We start from the raw sequence: 25,930 nt of genomic DNA, 5'->3' as shown, positions 1-25,930 counted from the left end.
CCCTTCGGAGGGTGATATATCCCGTTTGGAATGCACCGACTGTCTTCATGAGTCACTGAGTCATTTATTCAGTGATTCTTTTAAAATGGTTGATTCATTCCGGAATGAAGTTGAAACTGTTTTTGGATGGATTAGTGAATCATTGGCTAAGTTTACATGCACAGTTTTTTGGTTCAATCGGACTGAATTCATTCCGATTGATGAATCTGAATGTAGTGTTTACATGAACGCTAAATAAAGTGATCGGGTTGATGTGCTCGTTTATATGTCTTCAAATCAGAATTTTTTTTTTTTGACATGCACACTGCACAAATATGGAGTTTCTCACTGTTTGCACATAACCACTCTCCTGCAATGTTTCTTTATTTGTTTTTAACAGCAGAATTAATATTTATCCATTACTGGATGGATAAATAGCTGCAGAAATGTAGTTCAGGGAACATACATATATTCCAGAAATCTCGGGATGTTTTTTTTTTTTTATTGAAATAAAATGAAAACTAAAATAATTTTAAATCACATGAGCCAATATTTTACTCACAATAGAACATAGATAACATAAATATTTAAACTGAGAAATTTTACAATTTTATGCACAAAATGAGCTCATTTCAAATTTGATGCTTGCTACAGATCTCAAAATAGTTGGGAGTAGGCATGTTTACCATGGTGTAGCCTCTCCTCTTCTTTTCAAAACAGTTTGAAGACCTCCTGGCATCGAGGTTATGAGTTTCTGGAGTTTTGGTGTTGGAATTGGGTCCTATTCTTGTCACGGTTTATGGATCCGTGTGTTCATTTTGGTGGCTCTGTCTAGTCTATGTGGGTGCGTCTGTTGCCTAGTAACCGCTGCTGGCAGCCTAATCAGAATGCACAGCTGCACAGCTTTATCTAGCTGGCATTGCATTGTGTGTTGATTCGTTTATCTTGTCTCTGTCAGCTCTCCTGATCCTTGTCCGGCCAGTTTGGATTATTCTTGCACCCACACTGGATTTACCTGCACTGTATTGGATTCTCTTCACTGTGGTTGTAAGAGTTTATGATCTCGGCTGGAGTTCCCAACTGCTGTCGTCTCTCTCGTTGCTGTCAGTAATAACTTATTTGCACTCGCACTTGTATCTTGTGACAACTCATTGTGACAATTCTTGCCTGATATAGGTTTCCAGCTGCTGAAGAGTTTGTGGCCGTCTTTGGCATATTTTTTGTTTAATGATGCGCCAAATGTTCTGTATAGGTGAAAGATCAGGGTCCGTATTCTTAAAGATTCTAAGAATCCTTTTAGAGAGCTCCTAATTTAGCTTAAAAATGTCTAACTAGGAGTCTTAGCTTAAAGGTGATTCAGGACCAATCTGAGAGCAACTCTGAGCGAGGAAAAGACAAAAACTTTTATCTTAGTGAGGAGGCGGGGCTGACCCCGTTGCTATGTATGACACAGTCTTTTGAAGACTGTGATTGGTTGGTTGTCAAGAAGGAAATAAAAGAGCGCTTTTAAGAGTAGGGTTTATTATAAGCCTTCACTTTGAAATTACAGGCGTAATTTTTCCTCCCACTCTTTCTCTCTTTCTCTCCCACACACACACACACACACACACACATTATATATGTATATATATTCTTTATTTTTTATTTACCATGCTGTCATACTTACTGTGTTTTATAGGAAATGAATAGAGACAGCCTAATAAGTGCTGTAACAGACCCAAATCATCACTGCTGCATAGTTGCATTTTTCCAGTTGCCAAATGTAGTGATTACGTCCATTTCTGGCGCTGTGGCATTTCAGCACGGTGTCGGAGATGTTAGCGTGTCTCTAATAATATCGGTCACAAACATGATCCCTGCACGATCTGATGTGTAGCGTCTTATTAACTCACTGTCATGCATTGTGTGCAACACATTTCTTCTCCCTCTTCATGTTTCGTCCATTTTCTCCACTGCTAAAGAAACTTAAAAGCCCCTTAAAAGTCCTCATCCGTACTCCTGACAATTTTGGACCTTAAGACCTCTTTTAAGGGTTAAGATGCTTTCTGAATTACTTTTTTCTTTACTAGGATCTTTTCTTCAATTGTAAGAGGAAACACCCACATTTCTAAGGATTTTTTTACTAGGAGCAACTCTTAGCACTAAAATTCTTCATGAATACGGGCCCTGGACTGCAGGCAGGCTAATTCAGTTTCCATGGCTGTGGGTAGTCCCTTCAGTGGTACCAGTCTGCACGCCTTTGAAAAGCGTTCTATGATTACTAGGATGGTCGTGAAACCGTTAGAGGTAGGCAATATAAAATATATGGATAAATGTGACCAGGGACGGTGAGGAATGAGGCTGTAGCAGATCACGTGGGGTCTTGGTCTGAGCGCAGGTAGTGCAGGACTTGACAAAGTTAGTGATGTCTCTGCTCATAGTAGGCCATCAGAATGCATTTCGCACTAGAGTTGTAGTCAGATGAATTCCAAGGTGTCCAGAGCCTAGAGAAGTGTGCACCCACTGGAGAGTATGATCACGGAGAGTTTGGGGGCCATATTGTCGGTTGGGTGGGCATTCTGGTGGGGGTGGTTCATCCTGTTGTGCTCGTTTTATTTCCTCCATAAGGTCCCAACTGATCTGAGCGATGACTACGGTGGATGGAAGGATGGAAACAGCGGTTTGGTTGCCTTGGTCAATGTCATGTCTGCGAGAAAGTGTATCTGCTTTGTCACTTAACAACCAGGCAACAAGAATCTCAGAGAAATTGAAGCGGGTGAAAAACAATGACCAATGGGCCTGTCTTGGGTTCATTCGTTTGGCTCCTTTGATATACTCCAGATTGTTGTGGTCAGTAATAATCTGGAAGGGGTGAACGGCTCCCTCAAGCCAATGAAGTCACTACGCTAATGCCGCTTTCATTGAGAGTAGCTCTTTATTACCCACATCGTAATTCCTCTCTGCAGCTGTTAGTTTACAGGAGAAGGCGGCGCATGGATGTAGCTTGCCTGGACTGCCATGTCGTTGTGAGAGCAAAGTTAGGAGGTCTGCGATTAAACTGTAGTTACGAATGAATCGGCGGTAAAAGTTAGCGAATCCTAGGAATCGTTTAAGTTTCTTTACCGTCTTGGGAAGAGGCTATTCTGTGACTGCCTGAACCTTAGAATTGTCCATTACAACTCCTTGATGGCCGATAGTGTATCCTAGGAAGGTTGTCTTACGGATGTGGAACTCACATTTCAAGTTGATGCTGTTGCAGGCGTGCCAAAACTGTCTTGACACCCTTGATGTGTTGGTCCAGGTTGGGAGAATAGATCAGAAATAGACCATTTGTTACAGAATTGATAAGCGAAGTTTGATTTAACTTATGTGGTGCCTCATAGTTTTCAACCATTAAATGCTTATTTTAGGTTTCAGACATTTAAATACACATACGGTAAGTACTAGCAAAACCATACATTTTTAAAATACGCGCTGATGTCTATGGAAACAGTAATAATGATCCTTACAAATAGAATCTGACGACATGTTTTATTGATATCATTAACAGATTGTGAAGGTAACTATAAAGTTTAATCTGCTCTTCTCCCAGTTTACTGGATACTTACTTTAACGTGTTTCGGGAGGAGAGGATGAATTTATGTGTTGTAAATCCCACAGCTCGGATTCAGCGCAAACTAACATGGCGGCACCCATCACCCAGTATAGATAAACTGGCACAGTCATTATAAAAGTGTTTAAACTACCAAAGTTGTTGTAACTCATGCATACAATGTCGAATCTGCCTCAAACTTCACAAGCTTGATTAGAATCCTGGCCTGAAGACATCTACATGCTCAAATTCGGTTGTAGGCAAGTTTATTTATATAGTACATTTCATACACAAAGGTAATTCAAAGTGCTTTACATAAAAGGAAGTAAAATAATCATAAAAAAAATAATCACAACAATAAAACAGGGAACTTAAAAACTTTTTAAATGATTTAGAAATGGGTTAAAAATGAATTTAAAACAGTTAAAAATAGAAAATGATTATACATAATATACAGTACAATCAGTTCGGACGTAGCAGTTTTCATTCAACAAATGCACAGCTAAACAGAGGAGTTTTGAGTCTGGATTTAAATGTGGCTAATGTTTTAGCACATCTGATCTCTTCTGGAAGCTGGTTCCAACTACGGGCCGCATAATAGCTAAACGCAGACTCCCCTTGTTTTGTGTGCACCCTTGGTATTTCTGACTGACTCGATCCTAATGATCTGAGGTCAGTAAATGACTTGTTTTACACTAACTTAAACATGCAATGTCCAATCTGCCCCAAACTTCACATGCTTTCCTGTAGCTCAAATAGTAGAGCATGGCGCTAGCAACGCCAAGGTCATGTGTTCGATTCCCAGGGAAAGCAAGAGCTGATATAATGTAAAAAAACTGTAACTTGAATGCAATGTAAGTCGCTTGGGATAAAAGAGTCTGCTAAATGCATAAATGTAAGAGTCCTGGCCTGAACACATCTTACGGCCAATATTAATTTATAGTCATAGCGCCACCTGCTGGCAACAGGAAATGACTTGTTTTACAATAACTTTAACATGCATTTCCCGATCTGCCCCAAACTTCACTTGTTCGGTAAGAGTCCTGGCCTGAAAACATGTACACTTTTACATGCAAATATTCAATTATAATCATAGTGCCACCTGTTGGCAGCAGGAAACTTTGCACATATGAAGGACTTTGACATATTACCCCTATATGTTCCACTTTAAAAGCATATTGCCCGCTGTTCACTGTTTGTCTATGGCCACCTGGTGGAGGCGAGCCTGGGTGCGAGGGCCCTTTCATCTCTGCTTGCAGCTTTAATTATAAACATTTATTTTTTAAATTAAACAATAAATTGAACTGAACAATAAATTGTTTAAGAGGCTCAGAATTGCATGCATTTAAATTCATATGATATTTTAAAATGAAAATAAATGGGCCAGTAGGTTGGGCAAGTCACTGACTTTGTCACGGATTCATTCATTCAATCGATTCATTCAAACAGCTAATTCATTCAGGAATGAAGCAAGTGGCTGTCCTTGTGAAAGGGTGATTGAATCATTGACCTAACATTCATATATAACTTATCAATCAATATATGTACAATTAATAGTAGTTATTAAGATTGATGTGATTTGGAATTATTAAAATGCGCTTGCTTAATAATTATGCAGGCACTGTACAAACTAATTGTCTTTGTTCTTTTCTTTTTAAATTTGTGTGCTTTTCATTGTTCTTTTGTGTTTGATTTAAGGTTTTCTCACATTAATACTTGAGAAAGTTTCAATGCAAGAATGCATTTTGTTAAAGTTTAACCTAAATATATCTTGATGTTGATCTTTGACCTATTTTATCACACCAAAGGTGATCATAAACTCACTGACTAGGAAGAGGCTGACTTGTTATTTCTCCTTTCTTTATCTAAAAAGCAAAGGAATCAGCGATCAGTGGAGAAAGAATAGAAACACCTTCTAGGAAACAGACAGCATATCTGTGTGATTCTTATGGTGATTCATTTTTAAAACCATATTTCAGAAAGTGAAAGCAAAGTTCAGATTACTGGAGCTCAAACAGTGAAAATGGCTTCACAATCTCAAGATGACTATATGTGTCCCGTGTGTCATGAAATCTTCAAGGATCCTGTTCTTTTGTCATGTAGTCACAGTGTCTGTAAACAGTGCCTTCAACAGTTCTGGAGAATCAAGGAAACTCAGGAGTGTCCTGTCTGCAGGAGAAGATCCTCAAATCAACATCCTCCTGTTAATCTTGCATTAAAAAACTTGTGTGAGTCATTACTGAAAGAAAGGAATGAGAAGTGTTCATTAGGATCTGAGGAGATCTGCAGTTTACACCGTGAGAAACTCAAGCTCTTCTGTCTGGAGGATAAACAGCCGGTGTGTTTTGTGTGTACTAACTCACAGCAACATGACAATCACAAATTCAGACCCATCAATGAAGTTGTTCCATCATATAAGGTAAGACCAATGCCTCTTTTTCATATGGAAAGAACAGTAAGTAGTCATTAAACACAGATATCATTGCATTCATGCACTGCAGAAAAAGTATTTGCTCCCATATTGACTTTTTGTTTTGTTTTTGTGTACATCTCATATTATATAGTCTTAGATCTCCAAATGTAACACAACACTAAATAAAGACAACCTGAGTAAACACAGAATACACTTAAGCACAAAGTTCCTTCAATATTTTTGGCTCTTTTGAGACATCTTTGATGAGCCATTTGTACGAAGGTTCACTACAATGCCCACTTTCTCCCATTTGGAGATAATGCCTCTCTCTGTGGTTTTTTGAGTTCAGAAATCAAGTCTCTTTATTTAGATAGCACTTTATATAATACCGAATTGTGTCAAAGCACCTTTACAGAAATAAATAGGTATAATTGATAAGCCACTACGCTTATTCAATAGGATTCAGTTTTCAGTAGATGCGGGAAGTTCTTTGAATTCAGTCAAGTTAGGTTTAACATCAGGCAGTTCAACAAATGTGTCATGTCATCTTCAATTCAGTCAGTTTAAAGTTGATTCAGTTCAGTTTCAGTGTTGTAGGATGTGAATAAACTATAAAGCAGCTCTACCGACCCCAGCTAAGCAAGCCAAAGGCAACCCAAAACTAATGTCCCTTTATAGAGAGTTTCATTGTATCATTGTGTTTGTGCATTGTGTGTATGCTAAGGCAAAGAGTGTCTTTAATCTAGATTTAAACTGACAGAGCATGTCTGCCTCCTGAGCAATGCTAGGAAGACTGTTCCAGAGTTTGTGTGCTAAATAAGAGCATAATGGGCATGAGGCTGTAAGGACCACCCAAATTGGCCCAATCGACAGAATCCAATGGTGGCTGACGTTTTCCTGCATGTTCAGTCTTTTACTTGCGCTTCTGCAAAGTTCACTTACTTTATCAAGATTTAATCTTGTCTAGTCTAGCTCTGTGTTTAATCTGACTCCAGTTTCAAGTGATTATTAAATTTAGGCGGTATTTCTAATTAAAAACTGATCACAAATATAAATTATGTATTAATTTAGACATTTTAATTTTAAATATCCCATACTTTCAATTATTTGTCCATTAAGGATTCTGTGTCGCACAGAAATTCACTTGACCGGTATGATCTATCCTGGATGCAGATTTGCAGAAACACCAAACTGCGCTTTAATCTACTAGAAATAATGATTTCAGATGAGTTCAGAATTAATCAAATATAGCATTTTATTTGTCAGGTAAAAATGTATCATGCCAATTACATAATTAAACAACGAAAGTCCAATAAATACATAACATCAACTGCTCAAAGATGAATCTAAGAGATGCATACCTGACAGCACAGAGACCCACAGCAACATGTGAGAGATTTGGATGTAGAGCACACACACACACACACACTCACACATCTCACTAATTCGATCCAGGTTCAGTGAGTCAGGATCATTTGTGCACGCTTGTTCTTAAGCAGCCCTTAATGTCGATCATGGATCAAATCATTCCCCCATTGCAAACAGCAAATATTTGTGCTGTTTAATGAATTTGAGACATTGTGTCTCATGCATAACTGACACGTCACAGGTATATTTTTCACCTGTAAATGTTAGAAAGTCCATTTTGCTGTCAGGAGTGCATGGGCGAGACTTACGTGAGTGAACAAGCGCTGCATGCATGCTAAACAGATGGAGCGCAATAGAATAGTAGCACAATAATTCTGAATAAAATATGTATTCTGCTAAAATATTTGTTATTGGACATTAAATGTGACACGTAGAATTTTAATCCTACATATAAGTGTATTTTTATGATAGCATTAACTGTAAATCAGATGTAAGCTGGCTAATAGGCCTACAGCCCTACTAACTTGAATGAGTTAAATGTGTGTTCCTCTTATCAGTGATTTCTATTATTATTTTTTTTTCATTTTTAATTCAGTGATTTGAACTTTTAATTTAATGTTTTTAATGCTTTACTGCTTTAAATAACTATTTTAGATTGTAATGTTTTAATGTTTTACTAACAACCATAAAAGGCACAGCTGTCATAAAACCCCAGAGAAAGACTACATGGCTAGGAACTGCTGATCAAAAAAAGGTCATTACATTTTGGGCACAATACATTGAATACAGTTGGTTGTAGTAGCCTATTATTTATTTGATTATTTAAGGTACATTTTTTGTATACTTTTAATTTTGGACTAATAATAATGTCAACTAATTGTGGTCTGTAGACTGTGCTGTGGTCGATAATATTAAATGCAGCTCTGAGGTCGATAAAGAGATACAACCATGATCATACGATAAGAGGCTAGCCATAAAAGTGCCATAGAATTCATTGATACCATATTTTAAATTGTTATCTGATATCTACATAGAAGGTATGTGGCTTAGATAAGGGAAAAAATTCTCCAGAAACAGTTTTAGTTGTCGATTTACAACCCTAAAATTTCTCCCCAGAATGAAAAGGTCTGTTATTGGCTTATTTGGAAGGATCATGAATAATAATGTTGAGCTCTGCTCTGATTGGCTGTTTCACAGTGCGGCTCAATGCTGAGCTCTGCTCTGACTGGTGGCTCATTTCAGTAGCTCACAGGTTTTCGGACGGACAGAACAGCAGAGGCCAGTAAATCCAGGGGTGGAGGAGTGTGTTTCATGATTAACAAGAAATGGTGTGATCCCAGGAATATCTCCATTCTGTCGCGTTCCTGCTCGCCTCATCTGGAGCATCTTTCCATTATTTGCCGCCCATTTTGCCCCGGGAGTTTTCATCGATCATTGTTACTGCTGTGTACATTCCACCACAGGCGGACACCGGCTTGGCTTTGTCTAAACTTCACGATGTGCTCAGCGGCTACATCAACAAACATCCTGATGCTGCCTTTATCATCGCGGGAGACTTTAACAAAGCCAACCTCAAGCAGGTCATGCCGAACTTTCATCAACATGTATCCTGTCCAACTAGAGGACCTGGATCATTGCTACACTCAGTTCAAGAATGCCTACAAAGCCCGCTCATTTCTGGCTTTTGGCAAATCGGACCATGCCGCCATTTTCCTCACACCGGAATACAAACAAAGGCTCGTTCAGGATCCTCCGGTGCAGAGAGTAGTGACGCGCTGGTCCTCCCACTCAGAGACTATGCTGCAGGCGGCTCTTGATGACGTCGACTGGGACATGTTCCGGGCGAGTTCTTCTGACATCAGCGAGTTCACGGATGTAGCATTAAGCTTTGTAAACACGCTAACCGAGCAAGCTACAGAAACAATAACGATAAGGACATTCTCCAACCAGAAACCGTGGGTGGACAGAACAATCTGTGCTGTGGTTAACACACGCACTGCCGCTTACAATGAGGCTCTTCTGACCGGGAATATGAGCGAGTACAAAGCATCGTGCTATGCTCTCCGACGCGCAGTAAGAGCCGCTAAACACAGATACAGAGAGAGAATTGAGTCTCATTTCCAGCTCAACGACTCTCGACAGATGTGGCAGGGACTGAGGAGCATCTGTGCCTTCGGAAACGAATCCTCCGCGGAGCTGAGAGCAGATCCGTTGCTGGCCGACGAGTTAAACACCTTCTTCAGCCGCTTCGATTGCAACGGCGGCAGCGTGTCTCTGCCGACCAGCGCGTCAGGAAGCAGCAGGCAGAGCAGCGATGATCCTGTAATCACCGTGTCGGAGGAAGAGGTTCGGAGGGCGTAATGGAAAGTGAACGTCAGGAAAGCCTGATGGGATAACCGGCCTGATGTTATAACCCTATTGGGTTATAAAATTGCCATTATTGCATATATGTTGGGGTGTGATTTTTCAATGTAAACCGTCACAACAGTTTTATTTATATGACATTATTTACACATCTATGAGCACTTAATCCAACCCCGGCTCCTCAACCTACCATTTGTCCATAAAGCACAAGATATAACAGGACAACTACCGTCATGATTTATTCAAAAAGTATTAATATTCCAAGTCTTCCGAGGCAAAACGATTGATTTGTGAGAGGAATAGACATGATCGCCGTCCGTCGTAAAGCTCATCCTGTGTGTCCTGCAGTCTGTGGGCAAATTCAAAAAATGCCGCCAGAAGTAGCCTTACATCAGCCTTGGTTGTGAAATGCTATTGGCTCTTGTGTGTCTCGTGATCGATTGCGTCATGCTACAGGATGGGAGTATGCTTTTGAATGATGATGATCAGATGTGAGCGCGTTACTCTCTTCTTCGCATATGACTTCAGAAGACTTGGAATGCAACACAACTTGTTTGTAATGCTTTTATACTGCTTGTTTATGGTCAGTTTTTGCAATAAATACCTGTGACTGCACTTAAATTTGCCTGTTACGTGTTTTATATTGCTCAAAAGTGGGTAGATTTAGGGTAGGGTAGGGGTGGGGTTAGGTGCTCCAGTGAAAGTATGAATTTATATAAAATTATTTCTATTTTTTACAAATTCATGCAAACCATTAAATTAAGACAAAAAACTGAAAACAACGGAGGACCCTGCAAGTTGAAAAATGACGCTAAAGGGGTACCCTGTGCGTCAAAAAGCGATGCCAGGTGGTCCTGACCAAGCTTCAATCTTACATCCGTACAAACTTTTGCGCGTAATTCGTCCCGCACCATTTGTCACAGATCTACGAAACAGGCGTCAAATCGTGTGGCCTATTGAGGAAAGGTGTGCTATAACATTACGGCCAACTTTGACGGGTCGTAGCTTCGAGCGAGAATTTCGTAGAACCATGTGAATCACCACATTTGAAGAGGCTGTCAAGCTGTGCGAGAACATACCCCGCAGTGGGGTATAAGTTGGGTAAGGGTGCAAGAGCCCCCCAAACTTGCCCCATAGACATACTATGGTGAGTGATGGCCCATGAAACAGCATCTGAACACACATGTTTTTCCTACTATGCTAATGAAGCCCCGTTCACACCGCCAGCGACACACAGCGAAAGAGCGACATGATCCCATTCATTTTCAATGGAGAGCGGGCGACTTCCGGCAACAAGAGTAACAGTGACCGTTGGCGACGGAATGTGGGCGTCTCAAGTGATGCGGGTCAAGCGACAAAAGTTAAGGATTGCTCAACTTTATGCAAATGAACAGCGAATTTCGCAAGCGACAACCAATAGGAGTGAAGAACCTGTCAGCGGCACTCACACGTCATCGTCTCGAATGCATGTAAGACAGGACAGATTTCCAGAGCGATCTCACTGTTTTAAATTATTTGAATGTGACGAGATAAAAATGATGCGTGGAAAATAAATTGTTGGCAGTCTAAAGTGAGTTTGAGTCATACATGATGGTTCGTGTTGTTAATTAATAGTTTCATTTATTTGGGGAATTAGAAACTATGGGGGCAAATACATTTTGAATAACTTTTTAAGTTCAATAAATAACATTGTCATTTACAAACTATATTTAGTATTACCTTTTGGTTGCCTTTGTTTTATGCTAGATTTTAATTTATGACTCAACTTAGTTTGTGGGGTGGTGGTGGTGGGGGGGGGGGTACTTTTTAATAGTACTGTATTCTCTAGCTGGTGTTTTGTGTGATGTGTTCAATTCTAGGAGGAACTCTGTAAAGCACTGAAGTCCTTACAAGAGAAACTTAAACACAATGAAAAACTGAAAGGAGAGTTTGAAAAAACTGTTCAACACATCAAGGTTAAGTAACAAACAGGAGTCATTTTAATCACAGATGTAGGATCACTATAGGCAATTATGATTGTTATTTTAATATAATAAATTCCAGTTTATGATGTTGTAAATAAAAGCAGCTATTTGTTTCTGGTTCTGCTATATGTCATTATCCGAGGTTATCACAGATATTAATGATGTGAAGTGTTGATGTGTGTCGATTGAGATGATGAATGTGATTTGATTTCAGTCTCAAGCTGAGCACACAGAGCGTCAGATTAAACAGCAGTTTGAGAAGCTTCATCAGTTTCTCAGAGACGAAGAAGAAGCTACAATCACTGCACTGAGGGAGGAAGAGGAGCAGAAGAAGAAGATGATGAAGGAGGAGCTGGAGGAGATCAACAGACACATCTCAGCTCTTTCACAAACAATCAAAGACACGGAGGAGATGATGAACGCCAGTGACGTCTGCTTTCTACAGGTCTGATTTCAGATCATGGATTGATTGATTGATTGATTGATTGAGGTGTTGATGATCAGTGGTGTGTTTGTTCTGCAGAAGTTTCCAGTCTCAATGGAAAGGTGAGTGATCTGCTGGTGTCTCTGGTGTCTCTGCTTCTGAAGTCAAATCCACTGCAGTTCTGATCCTGAATGTTCTTCCAGAGTCCAGATCTCATCACAGCCGGATCCACAGATGCCTTCTGGAGCTTTGATTCATGTGCCACGATACTTGGGCAACCTGCCCTTCAGAGTCTGGAAGAAGATGCAGGACATTGTCCACAACAGTGAGTCCGGAGAAGATCTGTACTCTTACACATACAGTTTATCAAGACACAAAAGCACTAGATGATTTCAGTTAGTAGTGAGTGAAGATCATACTTATTCAAGTATGTAATTAACTTTTTTTAAGAATGTTTCTCATTTCTTCATCAAGTCCAAATCATACTCTCTAGTGTAAATTGAAAAGAAACTGGAGTCTCCATTTGTGATTCTTCTGACTGAAACACTGAACCACAAATATAATATAGTGAACTCAAGTTCCTCAAAGACTTTCCATTGTGATTGTTTTAATAGAGGAACTACTGGCAGTCTCTAGAGTTCATGAAGGAAATTTGTAATTTTATAATCTTATTAGAGAGCTGAGGCCAGATTCACAACATTACTCACCCTCATGTCGTTCCAAGCCCGTAAGACCTCCGTTCATCCTCAGAACACAAATTAAGATATTTTTGATGGAATTTAAGACCTTTCAGCAACGCTATTACCACGAAGAACACACAGAAAGGTAGCAAAGACATAAAAATAGTCCATGTGACATCAGGGGTTCAACCGTAATTTTACTTTAAATTTAAATTAACAATACTTTTTTCACTGTCTTCCACCAATTTTGAGAGTACTCCAGAACGTAATCAACATAAGGAGCATTGTTCACATTTATGGAGCTTATAATATGACAAAACTATTTGAATTTGTATTGTGTAAATTTGAATTGACAAGTGTCATTTAACAAAACTGAATATTGTGTGGCATTTAAAATAGTTGAACTTGAATATTGAACATTTTAAATTTAACACAATATAATTTTTTGTTTTATAGATGTGTATTTTCAAACAGCAGATTTTTTTGTTCTGAATTCTGCAATAATTCAGTTTTTAAAAATGCAGCTTCAAGTTTTCAAGATGAAGAGGAAATTCTGAACTTTTAATTCAATATTCTAAAATTCAGCATGCAGAAAACAGGGAAGAGTAGACGATCTCCAAAAAGTTGAACAAAGCATTTTGGCCAATAAGTAGTTTTCTGGTGTGAGTGTGCGGTTCAAGACCTACCTGATCATGAATTGCCCAATAGACTAAGTGATTCTTAAACATTTATGACTTATATTCAGGGTGCGATTTGAAGGGGGGTGGGGGGGGATTTCCCTCCTTCTGGTAAATGCATACCTGTCTCTGCTGAATTAGGTGGGGATAAAAAAAAATTATAATTCCCTCGGGTGATGCTACTTCACCAACCAGGGCCGGTTCTAGACATTAGGAGGCCCTAGGAAAAAATCATGTTGGAGGCCCCCCCACCACCAATAAAAAGCACTTGAAACAAATATGATTCCTAACCTTTTTATGTATACAACATTTAACCTAACGTTGTATATTTATACTTATACAGTACAAAAATTTGGAAAATTACTATTTTAAATGTTTTTAAAGAAGTCTCTTATGCTCATCAAGCCTGGATTTAGCCTATTTGATGAAAAAAAAAAAATAATATTGTAATATATAATAATACAAATAATATATAATAATAAAATTATTACAATTTAAAATAATGATTTTCTATTTTAGTATACTTTAAAATATGTTTCTGTGATGCAAAACGATGATGCCAAATGATTTTTCATCAGCCATTACTCCAGTCTTCAGTGTCACATAAACCTGCTGATTTATTATCAATGTTAGAAACATTGTTCTGTCTCTTGTTCTGTCCAGACTTGACTATTGCAATGCTCTCTTGGCAGGTCTTCCAGCCAATTCTATTAAACCTCTACAATTAATCCAAAATGCCGCTGCAAGATTAATCTTTAATGAGCCGAAAAGAACGCACGTCACGCCTCTGTTCATCAATTTGCACTGGCTACCGATAGCTGCTCGCATTAAATTCAAGGCATTAATGTTTGCCTACAGAACCACCACTGGCTCTGCACCCCTTTACCTAAATTCATTACTTCAGACTTATGTGCCTCTAGAAGCTTGCGTTCTTCAAGTGAACGACGCATTATTGTACCATCCCAAAGACACACAAAAACACTTTCACAGACTTTTTCATTAACTGTTCCCATCTGGTGGAATGACCTGCCCAACTCAATCCGTGTAGCCGAATCCTTACCCATCTTCAAGAAACGGCTAAAAACTCATCTGTTCCATCTTTACTTGACCCTCTAACTCTAGCGCTCTCTATTCTAATTTTATTTTATCTATGTCTTTTTGTTAAAAAAAAAAATTAATAAAAATTAATAATAATAATATTTATCTGTACTGCGTTAGGCTAACTGAGACTTGTAATAGCACTTGCACGTTGTCGCTCTTTTGTTGGTTTTGATTGCTTCTTATGTCCTCATTTGTAAGTCGCTTTGGATAAAAGCGTCTGCTAAATGACTAAATAAATACATAAATAATGCAGATATTGTAAATAAACTGACACATAAATATATTTTGAGTCAGAACACAGAAGCTTACCGTGACCGTAATGTGGGAATTATGATCAGCAGTGTTGACTGATTGATCTGCAGAGAATTGTATTTCTGCATGTCATTAAGAAATGATGGTTCTATTATATAAAGTTGGTATGTTGTGTAGTGAAGCACTGATCAAAAATATGGAAGCAAATGCAATTGGATATATACAGTGTCTCGCTATTCTGATCAAAATATCATTAACCAAGTATTATCATAAATAGTGATCAAATATCGAAGCTATCTAATCTCTAAAGTCAAATCAGAATACATATTGTAAAAATGGTTTTGTAACAGCTATCAAAAATAATCTATGTATTTATTGCTGTGATTTGTAATTTTAAAGGGGGGAAAAAATGTTTTTTTCTTCTTTTTTTTCAAAACACCCCCCCCCACTCTGGTTTGTTCACAAATCTCAAATTAAAGTATATTTGGTTTGAAAGTGATTAGCATGCTACCATGTCTACACAGGAAGCGATCGAAAGCAAAAAAGACAGTAGAGCATTTATTATAATCAGTGATGTTTCCTATACTGGATGCGGCGTGGCACATTTTGAAGCTTGAAGTTACAAAACGGCCGTTGCAAAGAGTTTGGCACTACGTCAGAAATAGAACAGGGAATTTGTTTGCTGTTGGGAATTTCGCATTCAGTGTAGAGAGTATTACGCTCGCGTCCGGTCTAGACATGGTGTAGCATCATACGTAACTCTATTATTACTGCTTCGTTCATTCCTTGATAGTAATCCACGCTGATGTTTGTAAACTGTGTTTTGAGCTGAAGGCATTGTGAATAATTATTCAGATATACCTGTAACTTGCATTCACGATTACAGTATAGCCCATTTATTTCCGCTCTATATCATAGACATAAACTAACATACAGTGTAAAAAAATAAGTGTAATTTTAACTGTAAAAGTTTGTATAAATGCTGCAGAAAAAAAAAAAACTGTTAATAGGCTAACCGTAAGTTCCCGTACTATATACAGGGAAAAAGTTTAAAAGATCTAACCAGACATTTCTTGTAATTTTACCGTAAAATCCTTTTAATTGTACAGTTTTTACAACCTGAATTCTGGAAATTGGGACGTTTTTTTTTTATTTGAATAAAATGAAAACTAAAAGACTTTCATATCACATGAGCCAATATTTTATTCACAATATAACATAGAGAACATAACAAATGTATAAACTGAGAAATTTTACATTTTTATCCAGTGTATTCATTTCAAATTTGATGCCTGCTACAGGTCTCCAAAAAATTGGCACCGGGCAACAAAGGGCTGAAAAAGAAATTTTGAAAAGATTCAGCTGGGAGAACATCTAGCAACTAATTAAGTTAATTGATAGCTATAGATAGCTATAAAAGGGATGTCTTAGAGAGGCAGAGTCTCTCAGAAGTAAAGATGGGCAGAGGCTCTCCAATCTGTAAAAGAATGCGTATAAAGACTGTGGAAAATTTTAAAAACAACGTGCCTCAGCGTCCAATTGCAAAGGCTTTGCAAATCTTATCATCTGCAGTGCATAACATCATCAAAACATTCAGATAAACAGGAGAAATCTCTGTGCGTAAGGGACAAGGCTGAAGACCTTTGTTGGATGCCCTCAGACAACATTGCCTCACTCATCGGCATGATTCTGTCATTGATATTACTAAATGGGCCCAGGAATACTTCCAGAAACCACTGTCGGTAAACACAATCCGCCGTGCCATCTGCAGATGCCAACTAAAGCTCTATCATGCAAAAAGAAAGCCATATGTGAACATGGTCCAGGAGCGCCGTCGTGTTCTGTGGGTCAAGGCTCATTTAAAATGAATTGTTTCAAAGTGGAAAAGTGTTCTATGGTTAGATGAGTCCAAATTTGACATTCTTGTTGGAAATCATGTACGCCGTGTCCGTGGCTAAAGAGGAGGGAGACCTTCTAGCGTGTTATCAACGCTCAGTTCAAAAGCCAGCATCTCTGATGGTATGAGGGTGCATAAGTGCATACGATATAGTCAGCTTGAATGTTTTGGAAGGCACTATGAATGCTGAAAGGTATATAAAGGTTTTAGAGCAACATATGCTCCCCTCCAGATTACGTCTATTTCAGGGAAGGCCTTGTGTATTTCAGCAGGACAATGCAAAACCACATACTGCAGCTATAACAACAGCATGGCTTCGTAGTAGAAGCTTTGTAGTAGAAGAGTCCGGGTGCTGAATTGGCCTGCCTGCAGTCCAGATCTTTCAACTATAGAGAACATTTGGCGCATAATTAAACAAAAAATACTTCAAAGACGATCACAAACTCATCAGCAGCTGTAAACCTATATAGTCCAGATCGGTGGCAGCAGCTTCAAAAACAGTCCAATCAGTAAGGTCGAAACACGCTTGTAAAACCCACTCTGTTTCATTAGTCCATCTCTTTACAGTCCTTAACACAGGTTTAGCTGATTTGAGTTTCTGCCTGTAGGTCGGAATAAGATGAACCAAACAGTGATCAGACAGTCCTAAATCTGTCCGTGGGACAGAGTGATATGCATCTTTTATTGTTGTGTAAAAGTGATCAAATATATTACTGTCTCTGGTGGGACATGTAACATGCTGTCTGTATTTTGGCAGTTCACGGGAGAGATTTGCTTTATTAAAGTCCCCGAGAATGATTAAAACAGAGTCTGGGTGTTTTTGTTCTGTGTCTGTGATCTGATCAGCAAGTGTCTGTAAAGCTGAGCTCACGTGCGTTTGCGGAGGAATGTAGACACTCACGAGAATGAATGACTAGAACTCCCGCGGTGAGTTATGGCTTGCAGTTAATGAAGAGTGTTTCTAGATCAGAACAGCACATCTTCTTTAACACTGTTACATCTGTAGACCACCTTTCATTGATGTAAAAGCATGTCCTGCCACCACGCGATTTCCCCGTTGTTTCTGCGTCGCGATCTGCTCTGATCAGCTGAAAGTTCAGCAGATGGAGCGTGCTGTCTGGAATGGCGTTGTTCAGCCAGGTTTCCGTGAAACACAGAGCAGCAGAGTTTGAAAAATCCTTGTTTAACTGGGAAAGCAGAAGGAGTTTGCCCATTTTGTTGGGTAGAGAGCGGAGTTTCGCTAGATGGATGCTAGGCAGCACTGTCCGGAATCCACACTGTCTGAACTTCACGAGTGCGCCGGTTCGCTTCCCCCGTCCGTGCGTCCTGAAGCGTCTGAATAGTAACGCTGCTCCGCCCCGCCAACAATGTCCAGCAAAACATCAGAATAGACGAAAACCGGTGAAATATCGGGTGATGTGTACTTCCGAATGTCCAGCAAGTCGTCTCTGGTGAAACTGATTGCAGGGATATAACGAAAAGACAGGACAACCTAACAAAAACATAAAAACAACTGCGGACGACACCATGAAGGCTGCCATCAGCGGTGCCATCTTGAAACAAGTGCATTTTGTGCATAAAACTGTAAAATTTCTCAGTTTAAACGTTTGTTATGCTACCTACAGTATGCTCTATTGTGAATAAAATATTGGCTCATATGATTTGAAATTCTTTTAGTTTTTTTATTAAATTTTTAAAAATGGCCCAACATTTCCAGAATTTGGGTTGTAATAGTAAAAAAGAACAAATCAATGTGTAATATACTGTCAAAAACTGATATTCCCAGAACTCCCTGTGGTAAACTCCACATTTGAAAGTATTTTGTTTATATAATCATGTTTTTTTAATAGTTTTTGTGATCAGTTATGTACATTTGGGCTTTATGTTACATCTTCTGTTGTTTAATGAATATTTATTACATTAAGTGTCATGTGTGTTACCATGATGGTGCTTTGTGTTTGCGTGAATGACTCTGTGCATCTTCTATATATTACTATATACTTCTGCTTGTGGCGAAGCTTTTTGTGATGAGCTTTGATTGTTCATGTGGCTTTCTCTTTCACCAGTTGCATTTTTATGGTGGTTGTCAGTATATTAAATGTACAAAACAGATTTTAATAGCAATGTGCATTGTTGAATTTACTGGTTTACAGATGCATCTCAGAAAATTAGAATATGGTGAAAAAGTAGATTTTTTCTTGTAACTTATTTCAAAAAGTGAAACTTTCATATATTTTAGATTCATTACATGTCAAGTAAAACACTTCAAACGTTTTTTTTATTTTTTTTTTATTTTGATGATTAGAGCTTACAGCTAATGAAAGTCAAAAATCAGTATCTCAAAATATTAGAATATTTACATTTGAGTTTCAATTAATGACCATCCCTACAGTATAAATTCTGGGTATCTCTTGTTCTTTGAAACCACAATAATGGAGAAGATTGCTGACTTGGCAATGATCCAGAAGACAATCATTGACACCCTCCACAAAGAGGGTAAGTCACAGAGGGTCATTACTGAAAGGTGTGGCTGTTCAATGAGTGCTGTATCAAAGCATATTAAATGCAAAGTTGACTGGATTCAAACACATGTGAGAGCTTCACAAGTAGTGGACTGAAGCTGGAGTCAGTGCATCAAGAGTCACCATGCTCAGACACCTTCAGGAAAAGGGCTACCAAGCCACTTCTGAAACAGGAACATCGTCAGAAGCGTCTTACCTGGGCTAAGGAGTAAAAGAACTGCACTGTTGCTCAGTGGTCCAAAGTCCTCTTTTCAGATAAAAGTAAATTTTGCATTTCATTTGGAAATCAAGGTCCCAGCGTCTGGAGGAAGAGTGGAGAGGCACATAATCCAAGCTACTTGAAGTCCAGTGTGAAGTTTCCACAGTCAGTGATGATTTGGTGTGCCGTGACGTCTGCTGGTGTTGGTCCATTGTGTTTTATCAAGTCCAAAGTCAATGTAGCCGTCTACCAGGAGATTTTAGAGCACTTTATGCTTACATCTACTGACAAGCTTTATGGAGATGCTGATTTCCTTTTCCAGCAGGACTTTAGCACCTGCCCACAGTACCAAAACCACTTCCAAGTGCTTTGCTGGCCATAATATTACTGTGCTTGATTGGCCAGCCAACATGCCTGACCTGAACCCCATATGGAATCTGTGGGATATTTTCAAGAGAAAGATGAGAAACAGTTAATCCAACAATCCAGACGAGCTGAAGGCTCAATAGTGCCTCAGGATTGCCACAGGCTGATCGCTTACATGCCACACCTCACTGATGCTGGAGTTTGTGCTAAAGGAGCCCCGACCAAGTATTGAGTGCATAAATGAACATACTTTAAAGAACTTGAACTTTTCTGTTTTGCAAATTTTCTGTTTTTCTGTTTTTTTTTATTCATCTTAGGAAATATTCTAATATTTTGAGATGCTGATTTTTGACTTTCATAAGCTATAAACTCTAATCATCAAAATTAAAACAAAAAAACTTTTGAAGTGTTTTACTTTAAATGTAATGAATCTAAAATATGTGAAAGTTTCACTTTTTGAAATAAGTTACAAGAAAAAATGAATGAACTTTTTCACCATATTCTAATTTTCTGAGATGCACCTGTACATTCAGATTTTCTCGTTTGTAAATGACAGTTTTCTACTGTAGAATTTACAGTTTTTGGCTGTAAATGTGTTTACAGTTTTTCTGTATTTTTTACAAAATTATTCTGGCAATCACAGCCAGAATTTTTTTTACAGTGTAGGCTATATATTCGTCCAGAATATACATGGTGTTGCACTGCGCCGCATCCAGTGTAGACAATAGCCTATCACTGATTATAATCAATGGGATCGAGTGTCTTCTTTGCTTTCGCTCGCATCCTTTGTGGCATGCTAATCACTCTCACACCAAAAATACTTTAAAACAAACACCAGAGACCGCTTAGACCAATTACAATTAAAAATTAAAAATAAATTAATTAATTAAAATAACAGCACCACCTTAGTTGAACGTATTCTGTGTTTGGGAGCAGCTGAAGCCGTGTTTCTCATTGAGCTGTGTGAAATACAGACTGAACGGTTCTGACAGAGGAACTGCTTACTGACGACATCGACACGCCTTCCTATCACTGAGTTTCCAAACATTCAGTTTTGCTGTTTACTGATTCTGAATGGATCCATATAGTAGTTTATGCAGCCCTTTAGCACCTCCCTGTGGTCATATATGGCAGGTTAACTTGCTTTTTTTTGTTTTTGTTAAAGTTACTGTATAATTGAGTTTTACATAATTTTAAGTTGTTGTTGTTATTGGAGAGGAGGGGGACCTTGGAGTAAAAAGGTTGAGAACCACTAGCTTAGATGTTTCTCATGCTGAGAATGCTAAACTAACATATAAATATAAACCATAAATCTTTAAGAATAACTCAGGCTACTTCTGGGCGATTCATGATCAGGTAGGTCTTGAACCACACGCTCACTCCAGAAAACTACTTATTGGCAAAAATGCTTCGTTCGACTTTTCGATCATCTACTCTTCCCTGTGGTTGGCCTCTGACCTACTTTCGGTATGATCTGAATTTCTGCGTACTAAATTTTAGAATATTAAATTTAAAGTTCCGAATTTCGTCTTCATCTTGAAAACTTGAAGAGGAATTATTGTTAAAAACTGAAATTTTGCAGTCTACAAATTTAGAACAAAAAAATCTGCTGTTTGAAAATTCATGTCTATAAATCAAAAAGTCAGAGAGCTCTCAGATTTTATAAAAAATATCTTAATTTGTGTTCCGAAGATGAATGGAGGTTTTACGGGTTTGAAACGACATGAGGGTGAGTAATTAATGACTGAATTTAAATTTTTGGGTGAAATAACCCTTTAAGAGTTTCTTATCTGTTTTAAGCCAAAATGTAAAATTTCAAAATTTTGAAAAGAATGTTCATAAAAATCATATTGCTGTATTATAAAATATATTGTTACATTTACCACTTAATGATTCAGGTATTTGTTAGATTAAACAATCTTACTTATATACAGAACAATCATACAACTGTCAGAACCTAGATTCTATAAGAAAACATTTTAAGATTTTCTTTCAAAAATATTTGAGAATTTCTTGAGAAAAGCTCAAGAATTACACGTGGGAACATTCATCGATGTCTTGGAATTTATAATAAGAACGTTTTTATTAAAACATTTGAACGAATCCTGCCATTTTGAAAGGGTGTGTAGAAGAAGTGTGTTACAGAATGTGGTTATGGAGAACCTCCCACGACGAATAATAGTTACATATAGAATAGAATAGAAATCAATAGAATAGAATAGAAAAAAACTGAAGCGTTTAAACTGGTGTCTATAAGCTAAATATTTAAAAAAAAACATGAGCATGTGAATTCTTCCGTTTCCGGTGTGAGTTTGGCTGCCGCTTCAGACCGAGATGTTTGTCTGTTTTGTCTCGTTTAAATGTGATTTTACGTCTACGCACTTATAATTGGACTCGGACTTCAACTGGACAATTCATTTTTCTGATTCTCGTTGGTGTGCAGAAGTGGTGTGCCCACTATGACGCTTTGTAACTGTGTTTCATCTGGCTACCAGAGCCCGCCGGCCTGCCTGCCTGGCGGTGTTTGTGGTGAGGGTGCTGCGGGCGGAGTGCCTGCGTTGCTTACGGGAGTGTTTTGTGGCGTGGACTGGGTTGATGGGTTTTCCCGCTTGCCGTTTGGGGTCTGCTTTGCGCTCCTTCGGGCTCTGTGCTGGACGAGTCGTCGAGGGTTCCCGTTTGCCTCTTGGGGTCCTGGAGTTTGCACTGCTTTGGCGTTTGGAGTGCATTGTGACTCTGGGTGCTTGGTGTGCTGCTCCATGAGGGACTATTGGTTGCTGCATTTGACTCTACTGCTCCTGCTGCATGGACTCTTGGTCATATATTTCTCACTTTGGACTATATGTTTTCTAATACTATGATTGTCTGTGATGTTTGTTACTGTATTGTTTTGTCTTCTTTTTTGTAAGCGCTTTGAGCTCTGGAAAAGCACTATATAAATTAAACATTATTATTATTATGTAGGTATCTAAGCATCCTCATGTAGTAGAGTTTGCACACTACTACCCCTTAGTGTCAGAGTTTTTTTACCATTCTGTGCCGATCATCCGCTACTTCCAGCACCTAATCAAGCCACTCTTCTTTAAAACATGATGGTGTTTTATTTCACATGTAATTGCACTTGCGTTGGCTCTCATGTTCTTATGTTGTCTGCAACTATTAAAGTAATCGATATCTACAGCGACTCATTTGGCGCACTTCATTATCTTTCTATGAAACATGTGAACCGCATTCACCAGTTCTAACTCTATAGCCGCACCAATTATATACTGGTTTGCCCCAATCATTTCGCATTTACTAATGAAAACAAATGGCTTTCCCAAGTCATTTTTGCAACTACCCTTTGTGCGGCATATCATTTTTTCTTTGCAGTCGTGATATAAGAAGTTTGAAGCCACGCACAGCTTAGAGATCCAGTTTAATCAACATGATCAGATGATGCTGAAGATACTCAGAGTTTCATACACGGAATTATTATTTAGATTAATTATCTGATTTATTGATTCTCATTTAAACTTATTCAAAATATCAGTTTCTCTTTATGGACACAGATGTTTGAATCATACAATTAATGTTTGTATCTGATGCCATTAAACACTGATAATAAAAATGAGTGTGTAACTGATAACACTGATAGTGATCAGAGGAAAATGTCTGATGTGTTTGATCTATAGGACGAGTGTTGTAATTCACAATAATCTGTGTTTGGTTCACTCTTGATCATTATATGAATGAAAGCATCTGATTGTGTCTCATCAGCTTCTGTGATTCTGGATCCAAACACTGCAAATCCATTTCTCCTCCTGTCTGATGATCTGACCTGTGTGAGACGGAGCAAGAACAAACAACCGCTTCCAGATAATCCAGAGAGATTTGACGAATATTGCTGTGTTTTTGGTTCAGAGGGTTTTAACTCAGGAAAACACTGCTGGGATGTGGAGGTTAAAGAGAGTTCAGACTGGAGTCTTGGAGTAACTACAGCATCAAACCAGAGGAAGGGACGTGATTTCTTCAAGACTGATGTCTGGAGTGTGTTGTATGGACTGTTTTCTGGGTCTGGGTTTTGTGTTAAACAGAAGCTTGAGCGTGTGAGAGTGTATCTGGACTATGACAGAGGAATTGTGTCATTCTCTGATCCTGTAACTAACACACATCTACACACATTCACAACCACCTTTACTGACACCGTCTTTCCATTCTTTGAATGTTCTTCCTCTCTGAAGATCTTACCATTCAGTAGTACACTTCTATAATTTTCACACACTAATTTTGTACTTAATATGCTAAATGTTATTCTTGAGTACTTCTTAAGATAAACTTAAGATCAACTAAGTGCACTCGACTGTGCTATTTTGGGACACCATGAATATGAACTAAAATGCGCTTTTAACATACTATCTCTGTATTTAAAAATGTACCACTTGTAGTACACTTGAACCCATCTTGCATACCCTAGTACACTCAAGTGTACTACAAGTGGTGACTAAATATACATGTAATGGGTTTCATTACTCGCCTGCTCCATGCAGATCTCCAACCCGGGTCTCCAGCATGGGAGGCAGTTGCACTAACAAGGAGACTAAATGGCTGCAGCCACTAGTGTCAGTTGCTAGTGCGTCTCTTGAGATCAGGGGTTTACTGGCCTCCATTACATATATATATATTTTTAAATAGATAGATATGTTAAAAGTGCATTTTAGTTCATATTCATGGTGTCCCAAAATAGCACAGTGTAAGTAGTAAAGAATAATTTTTATTATATTAAGTACAAAACTAGTGAGCGAAAATAGAGCACTTGGAAGTGTACTTTTTTTTTAAAACCTGGGCACACATGACATGGTACTGACCCGGTGTTTACAAAGAGAATGTGCAAAGAAAGTAAAAAAAGTAAAAAAATCAATAAAAAAGGTAAAACAATGATGTCATTTTTTCGCCTTACTCTACCTTTTTGAACCGTGAAGTCATGCATGGCCATCGCAAAGCTAGTGCAAGATGAGCATTTGTGGTTAAAATGTATACAATGTTTTTATTTTATTTTATTTTTTTAGAAAATGACTGATTGTTTCACTAGATAAGACCACTATTCCTCTGCTGTGATTGTGTAGACGCTGCACTGAAACAGCAGTTTGGACCTTCAACCTGTTGGGCAACACTGAAGTCCAGTATATGGAGAAAAATCCTGGAATGTTTTCCTCAAAAACCTTAATTTCCTTTCGACTGAAGAAAGAAAGCATGAACATTTTGGATGACATGGGGGTGAGTAAATTATCAGGAAATGTTTATTCTGGAAGTGAAATTCTTCTGGAAGTGGAATTCTTTAAGGAACATGGGAAACAGGAAACAAGTAGCAAGCAACAAGAGCAAAAAACAACGTTACTTTCAGCAACTGACAAGGCAAAAGGAAAATACAGGAGATACACAGGAGAACAAAAGAGACCAATGTATTGCTCTGGGCACCAGCAAGCAGATGGGTGTGGTCCGGTGAACAGCTGTGGCAACTAATGAGTGGAACTATGGAGATAAACAAGGCACACAGCAGAACACACACAGGGCACATTTAACAGAAAGATTTGAGCTCTAGCATTCATAAAATTAATAAAATGCTTTACTGACTGCCATTTCTTGTTTGCACTGTTGTTATGTTTCCAAATAATATCTCATATGAATATTTACATTTAGTCATTTAGCAGACGCTTTTATCCAAAGCGACTTACAAATGAGGACAATGGAAGGAATAAAACAAAAAGAGCAATGATTTGAAAGTGCTATAACAAGTCTCAGCTTAACGCAGTACACGTAGCAAGGTTGTTGTTTTTTTAATTATACAATAAATAAAAAGAAAACAAATAGAATAAAATAACATTAGAAATTTTTTTTTCTTTAAAAAAATATAATTAGAATAGAGAGTGCTAGAGTTAGAGGGTCAAATAAAGATGGAAGAGGTGTGTTTTTAGCTGATTCTTGAAGACGGCTGAGGACTCAGCTGCTCAGATTGAGTTGGGCAGGTCATACCACCAGGAGGGAAGTTTTAATTTGCTTTATAAGATATATTTATATATTCATACATTCATAACATTGCTTTATTGTGCCGTCCCAAAGAGGCACAAAATCACTTTCACAGACTTTTAAATGAAATATGTCATTTTGAAGAGAAGT

General features: G+C 38.3%; 1 protein-coding gene across 1 annotated transcript; it reads left to right on the top strand.

Moving 5' to 3' along the window:
• Positions 1-5,573: 5,573 nt before the first annotated feature.
• LOC306868638 (zinc-binding protein A33-like) lies at positions 5,574-24,027 on the top strand (the record flags this gene model as incomplete). The annotated part of the gene is made up of 6 exons (XM_079414897.1): positions 5,574-5,969; positions 11,555-11,650; positions 11,874-12,104; positions 12,183-12,205; positions 12,287-12,408; positions 23,534-24,027. The coding sequence occupies 6 exons, from the start codon at positions 5,574-5,576 to the stop codon at positions 24,025-24,027; spliced, it is 1,362 nt and encodes a 453-aa protein (XP_079271023.1).
• Between the last annotated feature and the right edge of the window lie 1,903 nt (positions 24,028-25,930).

Source organism: Barbus barbus (genome assembly GCF_936440315.1).
Source record: "Barbus barbus genome assembly, chromosome: 4".
Lineage (NCBI taxonomy): Eukaryota > Metazoa > Chordata > Actinopteri > Cypriniformes > Cyprinidae > Barbus > Barbus barbus.
This window is presented reverse-complemented; position numbering and strand designations above follow the sequence as displayed.